This window comes from Phalacrocorax aristotelis, chromosome 3, assembly GCF_949628215.1.
Source record: "Phalacrocorax aristotelis chromosome 3, bGulAri2.1, whole genome shotgun sequence".
Taxonomy (NCBI): domain Eukaryota; kingdom Metazoa; phylum Chordata; class Aves; order Suliformes; family Phalacrocoracidae; genus Phalacrocorax; species Phalacrocorax aristotelis.
In genome coordinates, this window is record NC_134278.1 from 73,621,712 (window position 1) to 73,639,901 (window position 18,190).

At 39.5% G+C, this 18,190-nt stretch overlaps 1 protein-coding gene across 2 annotated transcripts in view; it reads right to left on the bottom strand.

Moving 5' to 3' along the window:
- GRM1 (glutamate metabotropic receptor 1) overlaps positions 1–18,190 on the bottom strand; it is a 195,485-nt gene that overhangs the window by 33,282 nt on the left and 144,013 nt on the right. For both annotated transcript variants that reach the window (XM_075088000.1, XM_075088001.1), the window contains exons 4-6: positions 13,649–13,895; positions 7,455–7,623; positions 5,412–5,538 (exon numbers count right to left, since the gene is read on the bottom strand). In XM_075088000.1, coding sequence (XP_074944101.1) covers positions 5,412–5,538; positions 7,455–7,623; positions 13,649–13,895 — 543 coding nt within the window. The remainder of the gene's footprint in view (positions 1–5,411; positions 5,539–7,454; positions 7,624–13,648; positions 13,896–18,190) is intronic.

Here is an 18,190-nt window from a genome sequence, read left to right on the forward strand (position 1 = left end):
AAACATTACACAGAAAATAAAATCCTGTGTAATAGGATGTTACAGTCGTGAAGCTGAGTTATTCATTCCGGCATTTCCTAATTGCTGTTCTTGACTTAATAGTGCCAAAATGCTTTCAACATGTTTCTGTATCCCAAAGTAAGTATTTATGGCCTCTTCTACTTCTTGTTTCTGTCCCCCTCCAGTTTCCCTTGGACCCAGTTTACCTGCTGTGCCTTCCCCAACCTCTCAAGTATCTTTCCTCCCAGCCCCTCCCAGTCTCAGTTCCCCTTCCAGTTCATTTTTCTCCTAGCCAGTCACCTCTTCACCCAGATGTCTCTGTTATGAACACTGCTGGTCCAGCTTCTAACATCCTGGGCCAGCTGCACATCACTTCTGCCTGACTGGGTTGTTGGACGCAGCTAAGAGCAGGGAAAAGGCAGCTGTATCAGCAAGCTTGTGAGAAGGGCATTCTTCTCCTCTCAGTTTTGCTGCTAAATCTTAGCGAGGGCTCTGATATTGTGCTAAACAAAAGTCATGCTCAGCCTCTTCCTCCTCAGTGCAGAGTACATCTGCAGAAGCCAACCTCTGTGAGCTAAAGTTTCTGAGGCCCACTACTTTGCTCAATTTATACGCATCTTCCACAGGGTGACACAAAATTGCCAACTGATATCTCCACCAAAATGTAAAATCCTTCCTTCCAAATATAGGATAAGTAAGCAGAGGTATGGATCAGGGTTGAACAGGTTTACTGTAACCTCATTTTGAGAAATAGAAGAAGAAAAAATTAGGTTTTGTTGAAATTAAAAAAAAATCAGCCTGAGGCAAAGTCCTGACATGGAAAATTTCTGCTCGAACTTTTAATGTCTGCCAATGTCATACGAACTGAAAGAATGTCTTACAATGCTGTATTCTTTGTCTCTAAGAGTACTGGGCTGACTTAACTACTGTAATGCTGCCTACTTAACTGCAGGTAATGATGTTACAGGTGCCTGTAACATCAAAGCCAATAGAAATTATAGTATGTGCAACTGGAAGGCTTATTTTATAAAGAAACAGAATTCTGTTTTGCTCAAAGTGGTCTGTTCAAGACTTAAATAGCTGAGGAAACCCATCCTTCGAACCAGTATTTTTATAGTGAAATATGAAGGAAAAGCTTTTTATTAGAAGTGGGAGCCTCCAGCCATTGACCACAGCAGCTCTGAGTGGAAGTTGGCTTTGACTGATACAAGACTATGAATCAGAAGCTCCTGCTTATTGATTAATACATACAAAGCTCAGCTATTCTTAAACAAAAAGCCAGTCTGTGGTTCCTGGAAGGGTTAAATTTCAATGTGGGCTTTAAGCTTAGCAACATCAAGCCATGCTCGTATTATTCCATCTTAAATGGTATTTTCAGAGCCTTAGCCCTGATTCAGCATGGTAGTTAAGCCTATTGATTGCTTTAAGCTTATCCTGTGTAAGGTCTTAGAAATCTCTTTTGTTAAATCAGTGTCATTTCTGTGCACCAACAAGCCCCAAGAGCCGCATATGCTACAAACATTGCAAAAAGCTGCCTGTACTGCTTATATCAGCAAACAGTTGTTGGTTGTCAGCACCTGTGAAGGTGGGTCATTTCCCAGTTAGGAGAAAGTGGGCTAGGGAACCTTGTTAAGACTGGGGAGGATACTCAGGAAATGGTGTACTTACAGGTTTTAAAAAAATAAAACCAACAGAAAAATTCCCCCCAAAAACCCACAACAACTAACCCAAACCTCAAAAAAATCAGAGAATTAGTGGCAAAATCTTCACAGTTAGAAGTTTCTAGTAAAAAGCTGTTTGGTAGCTTTCATCTACTATTTTGCCAGCTCTTTAACCATGAATCATTTCCTAGAGCAGAAGACTAATTGATTTTTTTTTATTTTTAATTATATTCATACTGCCAGGCCGATAAGACAATCCAGGATGTCTTCTGATGTCATTAACACATCCCAGGTAACTGGCGGCCCTAAACCTTTATGATTCATTTCATAATATCTCTATAAAACTTCCTGTCCTATCTTGGCTTATTGCTTATTTAAGATGATTTATGTAAACTGGGTTTACTAGCTTGACATTAATTCTTCTTCTATTAGATTCTGATACTATAAAAGATATCTCCTCTTCTTGGCACAAGGCTTTAAGGTACTGGTTTTAGTGACTATTTCCCAGATCAGGTTTTTATCATCTGTGGTGAGAAATCCTTTGCGTCTGCCGACTTCACTTTACTAAACACATATTTAGGGGAAGCAATATAAAAGAAAAATTGTACATTTAAAAAGAAAATTAAAATGTCAGGAATGGATTGCTGAGCAACAGAGACTGATTTTAAATGTAGAGAATGAGCACCTTGAAAAACATATCTTAGGAAATGGGTTAGTATGTGCTTCATGTTTCTTAAACTGACTAAAGATTTTAAAGCCTCCATCTGTGATGGAAAATGAGACTGAAACGGCATACATGTTTATCATTTAAGATTTAAGGCAAAGGGAAAAACAATCTGAAATGTGAGATGTTAACGTCTGTGTCTAGATGCTATGGTGACTGACAGGGTATGAATACAACACACAAAAGCAAGCTATAAAAACCCATTTGATGGGAGGAATCCTGGCAAGAAAAGAGAATTCCAAATTAAATGCTACCAATGGTGGCTTCCACAAAGTTCAAGATCTAGACTTTATCTACCTCAGTCTCCCTTTTCTAAAGGTTAGGATGGCATCAGCTTCTCTTCACAACTTTGTACTTTGTGCTCCAATTCAAGTAGATGAATTGCAGGGGTTAAAAAAAGTAGTTTTTTTCCTCAGTAAGACAGAATAAAGAAGCTGTGTAGGAGCAGACTGCCATTTTGATGTTCTCTAGGAAATCAGTCAATGGCTATGCTGTCATTTGGCTGATGCTACTGTGATTTTAGAACAGCAGCAGTCCAGTCTCCTTGCTGAGAAGAAACACAAATCAGCAGGTCATCTACGGATTTCATTAAAAGTTAATAGATTGTAACATGCCTCTGAGAATTTTTCCAGCACTGATGCTTTCCTCAACTCCTTTCAGCAGTGCCTGTCATTTTGACATGTCCCCTTTTGAGCTACTTTGGGCAGCTGGTAGCACTGAACCATACTAGCTCAAGTGCACATTGATCTCTCACTATGTTCTTGTTCTGCCTTATTGATTAAAAAGAAGTCCCAGTTTTCTTCCCTGAATAATAGATACAAACACCTCTGCGGACCTCCAAGACTAACAGAACCTGGTTGTCTATGGATATCTGCTTTAAAGTTAGCAGACACTTGTGTCCAGGGAGGTGGAAGTTGAATATGAGCTTTTCCAATGGTCAGGACATTTATGAAGGGTGCTGTGGATTTTCTGGTGTCTAGTAACACAAGATGTGTTTCTGCAACTGGGGCCCTTACAGAAGGTATTTTTCAAACACTCCTCTTCCTACAACCCACTTACAAGGAACTTGAAGGAACTGAATGATCACAGAGATTTCTGTATCCTGACAAATCTCTTTGAATGAGATTCAGTTGCACACCAGAGAGAGAGCGCAGGGGTTGGGGTGGTGGGGTGAGAGATACAGGACATAGACAGATACACACACATCTGGGACATGACTGTAGCTTATTTTCCATAGAAAATGAAGACAGACAATGGATCAAGTTTCTCACTTTATTTTAATTAATGATATATATTTAGCTGGAGAAGTGGCTAGCTTTCCATCTCAAAATAAACCTTCTGAAAGCTCACTTGGCTTCAGTGACTAGCTTAACAGTATCTCTTGGAACTATTTAATTGGAGTTTGAATATTTCATCTATGTGTTAAATGCCACAGCAACATCTGGTTGCCAGCCAGTCATATTAAAAGACAAAGATGTGATAAGTTGCACATTTGTTCTTCAGCTAGGTAGTTAGATTGTTTCTCTGACTAGGAATGATGCCCTGCTGAATACTGGAAGCCAAGATTTGCAGATGTGGCATGGGGTGCCAGTAGTCTTTTACAGTGATACAAAGGTCACACCCCAAGGTCAAAGTAGTGCTTCTTAGTGCTTTAAATCTATTTTCTTGGGGTAATGGTTACTGCAAAGCCCAGAGCAGGTGTGGAGGTTGACCTTGATAGGTACAAAATAACAGAAAGATGCCACAGCATACAACTCATCCAAAGCATATACACAGGGGAGACCAATTCTAGCTGCTTCCCTTTGTTCTGCCAGCCTTTCTTGTGATTTTGCTGATGTTCCTCTTGCTGGTGGGTGCAGTGAGAATGGTCTTTATAGCAAACAAAGGTCTGGTAGTCAGCCACTGAATGGCCTGAAATCCCAGATAAAGCATAGAATCATAGAATCATTAACGATGGAAAAGACCTTTAAGATCATCAAGTCCAACTGTCAACCCAACACCACCATGGCTCCTAAACCATATCCTGAAGTGCCACGTCTACACATTATTTGAACACCTCCAGGGATGGTGACTCCACCACCTCTCTGGGCAGCCTGTTCCAATGCCTGACCACTCTCTCAGTGAAGTTTTCCTAATATCCAATCTAAACCTCCCCTGATGCAACTTGAGGCCATTTCCTCTCATCCCATTGCTAGTAACTTGGGAGAAGAGACCAATGCCCACCTCACTACAACCTCCTTTCAGGTAGCCACACGGTCACCCCTCAGCCTCCTTTTCTCCAGGCTAAAAATCCAGAGTTTCCTCAGCCATTTGTCATAAGACCTGCTCTCCAGACCATTCACCAGCTTCTTTGCCCTTCTCTGGACACGCTTCAGCACCTCAATGTCTTTCTTGTACTGAGGGGCCCAAAACTGAACACAGTACTCTAGGTGCAGCCTCATCAGTGCCAAGTACAGGGGCACGATCACGTCCCTACTCCTGCTGGCCACACTATTTCTGATACAAGCCAGGATGCTGTGGGCCTTCTTGGTCACCTGGGCACACTGCTGGCTCATGTTCAACTGTCACCCCCAGGTTCTTCTCCACCAGGCTGCTTTCCAGCCACTCTTCCCCAAGCCTGTATTGTTGTATTACTAATTGCATGGGAGAAGAACCATGCATCAGGAAGAATATTAAGTCAACCTGACAAGGATGCACTGAGTTCTTGTGATAATCACTGCTAAAATTGCAGCAAAGGCTGCTAAGTTCATAAGTAGACTTAACAGCTTTATTGATGCTTATGCTAACTGAAGGAGAGGAACAGGCAGACCATGCCATTCTCGGTAGAAATTTTGCCATCCTTATTGTCACTGCTGTTGAGCTGAGCCAAAAGATACAGCACTTTTCACTCACCCTAAACTGCACTGGGATGTGTGTTTAAGTATGTACCTTTAATATCTCTGCATGCTGCCACCTTACTCTCCACCACACACCATTCTCCTTGCGCACTGTAAAACCGGAATATGTTTGGAGGGACACATCCCTACCTGTCAGGTCAGTATTCGGCCACCAGCCAAGCTCACAGGCTTTACATGTGAATTCATCCTGAACGAATTCATTCTCCTTGCAAGCAGTGCAAATCCAGCAGCAGCTCACTTCTCCTTTCCTGATCACCTGTAATACAAAATACATCCTCAGCTATGACCTTCTATGAGACAACACAGAAGCCCTCCCAGCAAACAGATACCACATGCACTGTTTAAAATATGACAGGTTTCCTGTGTACAGCACATTTCAAACAACTAGAAAACATGAATCCTGATTCTGTATCTACCCCTGAGTATTAAAACTTATGCTTAGGAGTTCAAGGATAATCTCTGGGGACAATTCTATTTTGTTTTGGGAGGAGCAGTTCTGAGTTAAAAGTGCAAAACCATTTTCCCTTTGGTACAGAGGCATGCTGAGTGCTATATTTTCAATCAAACTTGAGAAGATGTTTAATCTGAGGGACGGTTCAGGTCAGGACAAGTAGCTCAGCCCACGCTTAATATCCGTTGTATAGTAAAAAGCAGTAAACAAAGTCAAAGGTTAGAACAAAGAGTGATTCATGCCTATACATATACATTAACCTATATTCATGCATATACATATATATGCATATATATATATGCATATACATATGTGCATACATATAAATATACACACAAGCACATGCACATATGCATAAATTCCAGTTTACATAGAAGTCTCTTTGGGGGTCATTAGACTTGTGTAAATAGAAATTAAAATAAGAGCAAATTAAAAAATATACTGCTAGAAAGATGTAAAGGATCCTAGTAGAATATAAAACCAATATGACGAAGAGCGTGCTTCAGAATAGCTCTTTTGGAGACAAATGTCCCTGAAAGCTGTATCTTTCTCTGCTGTGAAGGCTGCTAAATGTAATGATCCAATGTTGAAAAGATGGTTCCCTCATCTTGACTCCTAGTTTCATTACGCCAAGGCTGAAAGAAGGATTAAGGATATCTCCAGCTCATGCAGCTCCAACAAAGAGTCTGACTCTGTTTGCCAGAAAGGGGGAATCCAGCTTTCTCTCCAGGATCTTCCTATCCATCTATATGCAGAGCTAAGTGCAGCAGTGAAATACAAAATGTTTGTTTTATTGAATGCGGGCTTTGTGGGTTTTTTTTGTTAACATTTCCTCCTGCAGTCCGTGGAGAGAGTCCAATAGATTTCAATGGGAGCTGAAGCTGGCATTTTGTATGCATGGTGTTTACATATACACATATACACAAACTGCACAATCTCAAAAACAGGGAAAAGATGTTTTGGAGGGTAGTAAATACCAATAATGTTTCCCCTCCAAGACTGTTGGAGTATGTCACTACGCCTTTGCCAAATCATCAATCACTTATTGCTTAGCATAGCAATATAGAATTAAAAAGCTGCAAATGTGCTTATTAAATGAAATTAGAAAGGAAGGTCTGCTCTAAGGTGATTTTCCTGAATGGGCTTCTTGCCATTTTAAACCTACTGCATCCATATGATTCTGATAGTGGTGGAACATGTCTTTAAGTTATCCAGACATGGCAGGTGGCAAATTATTTGTAGCTTGTTACAAGTGCTACTGTTTGGTAAACACAGAGTGATTTCATTTGTGTTTCCATACCTCCTGTTGTGAACATGAGATACAAATAGACTTTTTTTTTTTTCCTTTTTCTTGCAGGTGTTATTGCTGGAACAACACACTGGATTCCCATGGGTCACGTCATTTTCAGGAGCAGCCCCCAAGTGAATCACAGCCACTGAATGTTGTAGGTAATGACTAAGTGAAAATCTTGTTCTTTCTCGCATAAGGTGAAATTCACACTAGAAGATTCTGCGTCACTGCAAAGGGCAATTTTAGAAAACATGGGCCTGCATATGGGATTGTAAGAGTAAGATGTCAGTCTAGGAGTCTTTCTATACTTTTGGCTTTCCTGAAGAAAAGGAAGTCCTATGCCTTGGCTTGAAAGAAGCTTGCCTGAGTTTAGGGAAAAAACACCGACTGGTTATTCACATTTCTATAGCAGAAAGTGTCTAAGGCACACCTTAATCTGGCCCTTCAAGCAAGGCTCGCTGCACACTGATCGGACCATTCCACTCTTATTCATCTGAATCCTGTAGTCATCAATGTTGAGGACACCCTCATGCCAGGTCCCAATGAGGACATAGTCATAGCGGTTGGGTTCTATGTACTGCAGATTCATGATGTCATACCTGCAAGGGAAAAAAGACAAATCAGTATATAAAAATTTGCCTTGCCCTTCTCCTTTGGCCTCTTCAAATATTCATGTGATCCCTTAACAGTGTTTCATGGAAACACCAAATACTGTGGGATTTGCAGCAGAATCATGGGACATGACAGCTCTGATTGATGGCCACACAATTGCCGATGGCCTGCCCTGCTTATATAAAACTGTGGGTGAAAAGATGTGTGTCCGGAAAGAGCTGCATATCAAAGACGGCAAGCTCTGCTAAAGATGCACATGTAGCACTGTCTGGATGGTGTGTTTTTCAGCCATTTTTCAAGATATCTTTAACAGTCACTTGGTGCTGACATACAGGTTGTTTTCAGTATAGGCCCTGCTGGGAGGTCTAAAGTAATCAACAGAAATGTTCAAACTAACTGAACTAGTATGCCATAAGTTAACTGTAAGCACTAGTTCAACTCTTTATATTACCCAGCCCAGTGAGACTGTCAGGAAAAGGTAGCAGCTCAGGCACAAAATTTACTTCCTTCCCCTAGGCAAGTAGGAGAGAACCTCCCAAGGCTAATGTAAAGGAAGCATAAAACACTGCTACAATGAACACTCATTTTCCCTGTCTCCATCATTGCCTTCCATGTGTTGGACTTGATGAGTGCACATCCCTTACCGCTAATTATTCTGTTCCTTCTTTAATCTACAGAATATGGCTTGTGCAAAGCAGTGATTAACTGTGGTGAATTCTTAACAGGAAATAAGCAAGAATGGGAGAATGAATATTGGAGAGTGCACAGAGGAAGAACCACAAAAGAGGCTGGACCTACAGCCTGGCCTCTTAAGATGAGAAGGGAGAGGGCTTTGTTTAAAAAAGGACAAGAGAAAGAGGGCTGAGAACTGGAAATCAGCACTGGAGCTGAAAATCACAAGGCACCTCCTCTTTTCCAAGCCTGGGAGTTACTCCCTTGTTTTTCTTTACTGGATTGTCTGTCTCTGGGGAAAAAAATCTTTTGTGTATAATGAGTGTTGCTAATTTGCATGTGCTTTATGAATGAAAGGTAAGCAAAATATGAGCCATAAAACTTGGATGCTTAGTTGTGGGTGAAGAGACGTATTCATTTCTTTTCTTTTCTGATGTTCAAACATGCAAAATTTCAACTCTCTCACTCTTCACAGAGGAAAGAGGTGCTAGAATTACTCTCTAGATGTCTGCTTTTCTTAATTGAGTCTTTGGGATCTTTCTAGTTAAAGATGATTTAAAGATATGCATATTTACATCTGTAGTTAGGCCTTGGTCTTGCAAATATGCATGCTCAGATGATGTCAGTGCCACTGCAGAGCTCCACTGAATCACATGGGAAAAGAGACACTTGCCACTGAGTTCAATGGAGCTCCAAGCAGGAGGCAGCTCCACTGCTTGGCAATCAGCTACTACTTGAGGAATTGCTTAGAAAAGGGGTAAATTTCAAATTCACTAGGAAACGATTCCTTCTCATATCCCACTTCTTGTAAAAGGAAGAGCAGAAAAAAAGGAATGCTGTTTTCACGATTGTGAAGAATCGAGATAGCAAGAAGCAGTAAGAGCCTGGCACTTGATAATGTAGAGTCAACAGACAGGAATAAAGTTGAGCAGGAATGTACACGTCTTCTCCTGGCAAGAAGAACCTACTTGGATTTTAGTGTGACCTTGTATTAGACTGATACAAAATCAATTACTCTGGGCTGAAAATTTATTCAGGAAGGGGAATAAAAGATTACTAAAACTTCACATTCCTTTAATGAAATTTTTGAACCTGCACAGATTGTTTTCATTTTTGCAAAAATATATTGCAAGGCACAGAGTGGCATTAATGCAGTATCAATCAAGAATTGGCAATTTCAGGGATACGATTTTAGGTTGAAAGCCATTCTTATGTTTTCTTATAATACTGTTCCCTTTTCTATCAGTTATCTGTCACAGAATCAAGTATGCAGACTAAAAGCTCTTACACGGTCTTGCATATGACAAGTTGTAGTACAATGTTTGCTGCTTTGATATGCAGCTTGAATTTTAAGTGGAGAAATGTGGTCTAACAACTACACTTGGTATATGGAGGCATGCATAAGTTCTTTATCCTTTTCTTCTTTTCCTTAATGGAAAATTTTTGGTTTGAGTAAGGACGAATTCAGTGCTGGAATACCTTCCCCCAACCCTGCACTCATACATGTACAGCTTTAACAGTTTTGGGTGGTGTCCAAGCTAAAAATTATTTTTCCAGAAGACAAGAGTTGTGAAGCTCTAAGAGAGAAAGGACCATAGAGGCAGCTGTATTTCACACACATATAGCAGCCTTTACAGAAAGTCATGAAAATATTCTGCACATAAGAAAATGAATCTTTTAATGTAAGGGCAAGTTGTCTGGTATAGTGGGAAATCATGTGACCAAATAGGTGGTGTCATATGAATAAGTTATTTGTGAGGTGAGACAGACCATGAGACAGCTGGTCACAGGCACACTCTTACTCTGGTTAGTCTGAGATGGCTGAAGTTACCTTTCCCATTATACTAGGCTGGCAGTGAGGTCTGTTATCCCGAAAGGCAGAACGGAAAACAGCAGTGGTGAACAATGCTGGGATGTAACTGGCCAAACCCACCACCCGTGGAGCCAAACTCCAAAACAACCACTTATGTTTTGAGATACATTCCTTTACATACCATCTAAGTTTGAAGTAATTGCATTATGCATTTGATAATTTACTCAAAGCGTTGGAGTTGATAGAGTTGCCATACCTGAAGCCAGAACAGCTACTGGGAATTTTGAACTAGATAGAGTTATATGGGTCTATGTCCGAGTAAGGACATAGGGTAAACAAACAACATTTCTGTTAGCGTGTGAACCTTAGTTTTTCTCCACACATCAGGGGTGCAGTGTAGGGGCTGGAAGTTCTCCTGACAGTTGCCACATAGCGTTTTGTGGTCAAAGGCCTATGCAAATTGTTTGTCCTAGAAAGGTAATTTTTTTCATACCCACCATAAGCTAAAATCAGGCAGGTACCCTAGAATGGACAAGAGCTCAAAATGGGTCTGTCCCCTGCTCCTTGCATAGGCGCAGAGAAGGATGTGGTGTTGACTACTGAATCCCTCACATCTTCTCCAGACATTTCTGGGAATTTGAGTGATATGATTACTATTGAGGAAGGAAATGGGAGGTACTCAAGGTAAGTAAAAAGTTCAGCAATTTTACAAGTGTGTTCTTCATGACAGTATAGCAAGCACATAAGCTGTTGATTTTCCAGAGCTACATCCACATCAGTCAGGCAGTGCAGTTAGTTAAGGGACTGCATTCGTGCCCTTCCGATAAAGCTCTGCTTCGCATTTCTGCATAAAAGCTCTTTAAAGAAAAGATTCTGCTCAGAAGAAATAAACCTTTGAAAAAGTGCTTCATGTTTTCTAATCTCATTTTGATAAAAGCTTGAAACCATGAATTGAGCCTGAGATAGAAAAAAACCTATATCTAAACAAATTGTTAAGGTTTCACAAAGCTGCAAAGGGTTCAAAAGATGAAATTATGTGAGTGTAAGGAAAACATAACTACAGGCATCTCTCCCTGCTTTACCCATGATGATTGTAACTAGGAGCTTGTGAGTCAATTGCTCAAAGGACCTCACAGATTTTGAAAATAAAGTATGAGGAAGGTTGCTGCCTCCTAAGAAGGAATATTAATTTATTCCGTCTTGTGAAGTTAATTTGTTCACATGATATGGTGGCATAATATAAAAAAATTTTTTACATATTTGTGTGATGTTTTTGCACTGCTATAGAAATGCTAAAAATCTCAGAAATTTCAGAGCTGTCTCTCTTTGCTGTATCTAAGTGTTTTATGTGGTGTTTATCTTTTCCTTTTGCTAAGGTACAAAATTTCTTTTGGGTATTGATACAGTGGTATTGTATGTTCACGCATCCACAAAGAGCCTTTCCACGTGGAGCTGTGGAAACACCAGGGATAATCTGGAGCTAAATACAATCCTGCATGGGCATAAACTACTGCTGGCATACGAAGAGCTGTCAGACTGTACAGATCACATTTCACATACACATCACCATTCTCTGATATGATATTGCCCATGTCATAAATGACAGACTGATACAAGGATTACAGCATGAATAACAAAAAGGCAAATTGAACTTTCTTGCCCAAATGGCTAACTCCAGCTGTGAAAATATAAATGACGAACAACCAAAAAGCCCTATCTAAAATAACCCATCAAATTCTAAATAGGGCAGGGAATCAAGAGAAATGAACCTTGCTATAGACCAAAATGATGGATGGAACAAATTCTATCATCCTGACCTACTCAGAGAAATATCCTGATATAAACCCTCCTATGCTTTGAATTCAGGAACTATTCATTCTAATTCTATGCTAGGTACTGATGACAGTTGCTGAAATGCTCTCAGGTGACAAGACAATAAATAAGATTTGGGCTAAAATTGGAAAATTACACTGAAACATCAAGCCAAGTAACTAGCAGGCAGACCATGCAGCATATGCAAATCTGGAGTAATGCTTTTATGGAGACAAATAACGTGTAATAAACTTAAAGCTACACTAAGCAGCAATTTCTCTGTATTATCTAAATGATATGTACAAAGATTCGATTTATGAATTTCTGCCAATAAGTGTGTGTAAGGGAATGTCTTGCCCCCCTACTTTCAAAGTCTGACCTAGCTCATCTGTATATTTGACTGAAAAAATCTAAACTATGCGGAGCTCAATGAGAAGACAAAAGTAACCAGATTTTTCTGACTATTTAAATGTAACAAGCTGCTTAAATATATAAAGTGTTAAATATATAACAAGCAATGCAAATAGCAAATGGTAAAATAGTTGGTCAGTTTTGCTAATGAAGGCTGGTAATGAAATAAGAGTTCCTTTAAGGCCACCGTGTCTTACAAATAGTCTTTGAAAGCATACGCCAGACTGCAAACTCTTGTTTATTCCAGAGCACTCTCTTTGTGCAGTGTTGGCACTCAGATGCATTTATGCAATAAGCCCAAAGATGGAGTGAGAGAGTCTTTTATAACACTTTAATAACACAGTAGGAAAACTAACTTCAATGAAGCATCCCCTGAGTAGATTTCAGTTAATAATGGATTGTGTACTTCAGCAGCTGAATTAAACTTATTGATATATATATATATATATATATATAAAAACCAACTCAAAAATAAAACCATCTGGGAGCTGTCTCACTTAAAATAGTTGGACAGAGCCCTCAGAACTAAATGGAGAGGGAAAGCTTTCTGTCAGCTGGCTCCCATCAGAGAAAAAAAGGTGACATCCAAGTCCACAAAGTTGCTGTCTCACCCATTGCTCGGGTACATACTGTGTCTGTTAGGGTAGCAGAAGCTACCACAGCTAGAATGTACCAGACCACAAATGAGTGAAACACAGTACCTTCTGGCAAAAAAAAATATTATTTGTCCTGCCTGTATTTGGTCCTGTCTTTAAACTCTGGGACAACCAATCTTATCTAGAGTGAAACAGGTTAAGAAGAGCACACAGGATTTCACCAAGCAGAACTAAATAGTCTCTGGCAAGGATACTGCGTTACATCCTGGGGGCACTTGGAGCAGCAGAGATCTATTTGGAAAAAAGATGCTCTACATCACTGCTTTCAAAACCTTAGCAAGCAAATGCTTCATTAATTTCCAAGCAATTGTATTGGGCTTTATACCTATTAAAACCCTGGGGCTGAGCCCCAGCGGTAGCTCATACACAAGAAGTCTGTGAGATAGAAGGTTTGTGCTCTCCTGAAACACTAGAAATGTTGCAGGCTGTACTGTAGTTCCTGTCTCAGTTTGAGCTGTAGCTATCAATTTATCATGTGTTACTAGTGTTATTCCTGGCTATTGGTAAGACTGATCCAGATAACTCCATTTCTGTCTCAGTATGCGTGCTGTGTGTTTCAGCAAAACAGCCATAGAAATCTCCATCACCAAACCCAGCAACATTCCTCCTTCCCACATCTGGTTTAGTTGAGCTGAAATGTCTCTTTACCTTCCAGGGGCATCTCCCTTTTCATCAAACCAAACTTCTTCTCCAGAAACACCGATGAATGAGGATTTGAGGAGGAACTCCAAGAGCTTGCTGCCATCAATTGGCTTCATAGCATCACACAGCCCAACGTGTCCAGGGCAAAGGGAATGATGCATATTTTGGAGCCCATGAGCCATAGCGTATATAGCATTGATGACAAATCCCATTTTACTGTCCTGCACATAGTTTTCTTCTAGGCTTTCATTGCCTAAAATAGTAAATAAAAAGTGTTGTTATAAACAAAGGTGAAATAAGATGAACATACGAAAAAGCAGTGAGAGTTAAAAAGGAATTTTCTTATTTCTGTTATAAAGATTTAGAAGCATAAATGAAGTGACAGCCAGGGGTTTTAATTAATTAAATAAAAAAGACCAAACCACTTTTTTTTTTTCCAGAGATCTTTAATTCATTTTAAGTGCAATGCCTCATGAGAAAGCACCAGTTTAATCAAATTGTCAGCTTTAATTTGTTCTTTTTGGAATTTTTGCTTGTCATTCCCCAATGTTATTTATGCAAGAAGGGTTAAACAGCCCAGCATCAGAATGATGCATTTCAGCTAGAAAAATATTTTAAAGCAATTTGCTTGTAGATTTGACTTCTTGTCGCACTGGAATAATTTTTTTTAAGTAAGTTTCATGTTTTTGAGGGCCAAGATAGCAATGTCCCTTTCAGTGTTAATAAGCAAACAACCTAAACCACCATACCTTCTCAAGTTTTCAGAAGTCATAATTTTAGCTAAAAGTAGTAGTAGGTATGCTAGGTAGGGGTTGCTACAGAGAGCCAAAGTTCATAGACTAAAGGATTTTATGTAACTGCAGCCTAGAAAATCCTGTATGAGCAGACATCGAAGTTTCTGTCCATTGAGCAGAAATAATGTGGCAGTGAAGGTTTTCCCCACATGTAGGTTTTAGCTCTGATCTGCTGATGTGCAGGAACTGCCAGAGGGTACCATTTGTGGTCACATTTCACATCAGACCCTGCTGGGTCCTGGGGTCATTCCCCCGCTTCCCATCACGAGATGCTGAAAACTGTGAGCACCAACCCTGAGTCATGGCAGACCTGTGCTGCAGGGGTCCTGAGGGAGCTGGAAGTAAGAAACATGCCTGTTTTGTTTCCTTCCCCCTGAGTCATTTTATTGCAATATGCTCCAAACTGTAAGATGCTTTTATCTGTAGACCTCCCACATTACTCAGTGTTTAACAGGCATTTGCAATCCAGTCTCTGTTACTTTGTCTAAGTAACACCTTGTCTACGCTGGGGAAGTAGGATGTGTGAGAGACTAGGTGTTAACTGACACTTCTCAAATCCAGGTTGGAGAAGATAGTTGCCATTTTAATATGAAGAAAAGAAGAAAATCTACAAGTTCACCGAAACTTTCAAGTTAAAAAATAGTTCCCCTAATGTAGATATGATATGGCTTTCAAATCAGATCATTAAGACCATTTTTACATTTATTCTTGGAAGAGGCTCTAATTTGGTAGGTCTTCTCAGCTTGTTTGCCCTGCAACTCAGAAATGTCCCCTGGGGGCTCATTAGGATAGCAGAGATCCCAGAGACAGGTACGTCTAGGCTTCTTTCTCTGGGTCTTCCTCACACAGGACATTCATGGCAACTGGGCAAGAAAGTCTTGCTTCAGTAACTGTTTTCCAGATGAGCTGAACACAGCAAACAGTTGTGACGGTGAATTAAAAAAGCCTTGTGAAAATACCAAAATCTGGCTGAATGAGCTCCTGTGCTCCTCTCACTGTCATACATTCATCACCAGCACCACCGAGAAAGGAGCAGCTGGAGAAATATTTCCCAGAGGCAACAGATCTGCCACTTTCTTTGCAGGAGAAGGTTCATAGCTCCCATTCAAATCATATGAAACCAAAGCCATTTAGATCCATGTTCAGAAACACAGGAGGAATAGTAACCTTACATGTAAGCTGACAGAACATTTACCCAGGGAAGCAAAGAATACGCCACTACATGCACCCTCCCTTATGTACTGTATATAGTATGTACAGCACAGTCTAGACATCTGTTGCCTGAATGTGTTAATGTGCAGTCTGTGTATGCTATCTCTAGGTATGTGTTATCTGCTGAATAGTCCCTTAGGCTTAACACACTGTGAATTTATCTCTGATTCTGCTTTCTTGTAGATAGAAAATGAATGTGTTCTCCGTCCCTATGTGAAAGACAGGCGGAAAGCCCCTGAGCTCAGCACGGCTGTCCTCTCTTTCCTGTGAAGCTTCCAGGCAGCAAGTCACAGAAGAGATCACAAAATTACTGATAGGCCACAGCACTCGCTATCAACTGTTTTCTACCTAAGAGTATACCTCAGATACATCCTTAGTTTATCAATTAGTTAAAAAAAAAAAAAAGAAAAAAGAAAAAAGAAAAAACGGAATGTAAACATCAGTGGTGCTTGCAGGAGATAATGTAGCATCCACATGCATTTCCTGAGGCAAGAATTCATGTGGCTGCCAGAGGTGGAAAATTAAATGTAACAGACCTTGCCAATGTTTTAAAAAGAGGCCAAGTATATATTAACTCAGCAAAGCATGCATTTGATTTCTCATATTTCAATATAATACACATACCTCCAAATAGAATAAATATTTGATGGTGGAAGGATTTATTTTTGACTAATTAGGAGTGACCATCTAGCTTACGTTGAGACTCCAAGCATATAGTCCCACACTGTAGAGGTGACTACCTTAACGCCACCTATAGAAATGTACTGTAGTGGAAAGCAACATGTGAAGCATCATATGGTAATGATTGTCTACATGTCAGTTATACAAACATCCCTATGTATAAATAAGCTATTTTCCAGTAAATCCAGTGTGAGAAGTGATGCTTTACCTAAACTTCACTTCCTGCAGTCAAAATCCATTTTATTTAATTTTCATCATTATAAGTTATTGATATAGTTACGCATTTGAGCTTGCAAAAATTCACTTATGACGATCAGTAAGAAAGATGCGGGTTTTTTTTAAAACAAATTAAATCATGTAATTATTTTCAGCCAGAGACAAAACAGAGGCAATCAATGTTCAATTAAGTTTTCTTAGGACAGCTTTTCAATAAATGCAAGAACTGTATTATATTTGTTATGGGGCTCTGTGTAAAGTTGTATTTTCCCTCAGTGGGTCTTTGAAATGTAACAAAGGGCATTGCAGAACTCTGGACTGTGAAACTTTTCTTTTTCCTTCCTCTCTCATCCTTTGGAAAAAAATACCATTGATCTACAAAGACTAATTTGAACACTAGGGTTTATTAACATTAAAAATAGAAAAGTATTTTGTTAGCTTTCTTATTTTTTTATTTTAGGGACATTAGCTTTCACTAAGCAAAGAAAAACTGTAAGCCATGTGAGTACTGGATTAATTGAAGTCACTCAAATTAGGCCATTACTTTTTTAAATGACCTTGAGGAATTCAGGTGCCCTAAATTTCATACTTACATATTTTTCTATTGGATGCAATGCAAATCTTCCTTCAATAATTTCATTTTAACAGTTCCTCAATAGCTTGGGTCATTTTTCTCATTACAGTTTTGGTTTTAGTCTTTGTTTCTGTCAATCTTAAAGCTGAAAAAGGAGGAGGGTATATACACACATATACTACTAAAACAAAAAACCAAACAACACCCACCCCCCCCAGACACCACACTCTGACTGCACACAGCTGAAAAATGCTCCCAACACTGCTAAAAGTAATACCTAAGTAGGGGGGGAAGGAAGACAGGACAGAACAAAATTTCACTGTGAGTCTTTCCTTTTACCATAATGTGTCTCAAATCTAAATATTAGCTTCAGCTAGGTACTTAGGAGGACCTGCATGCAAAGCAACCATTAATTTAGCCTAGTGCCTTTGCTGTGAAGTTGGTGCGGACCTGACTGTTCTCAAGAGCAGAGCAGGTACTCGTGCAAATCCCACGTGACAAACTGAAATTAAGAAAAACTATACTATCAGAATTATAGCTAGAAATGAGTTAACTTTCATGTATAAAGTAAAGATAGGAAAAGTCTATGTTAATATTCCATAAGAAATAAAGCACAAAGGATTACTTCCTTGCAGTCCTCAGAAAGGCTAGGGAAGGAAGGGATTTGGGATGGAAAGAAATATAAAAACATTTTAGTTGGGGAATCTGATCAATGCCTAGCCAGTTGGTAAATTTTGAACAAACACACATATCTGATAAAGAACACAGTCTGTTCACAGATGACTCTTAATTAGTATAAAAAGCCAAAATCTGTTGAATAAAATTTTTATAAACGACTATGTTTCATCTGGAATAGACAGATAGTTATATGGTTTGTTATTAACTGTCATCTGCTGAATATTCAAGGTCACATAAAAAGAGATTTTGTTGTCTTGGTCCAGTTAACAAATATTATGAGAGTTATCATCTTTTCTGTTGGTCCTGAAAGAGGTCTGAAGATCTTAGAAACTGTATATACTGTGTTCTTTATTTGTAGTGGTCCTTCCTGGGACTGACATTCTTTGTGGGTAG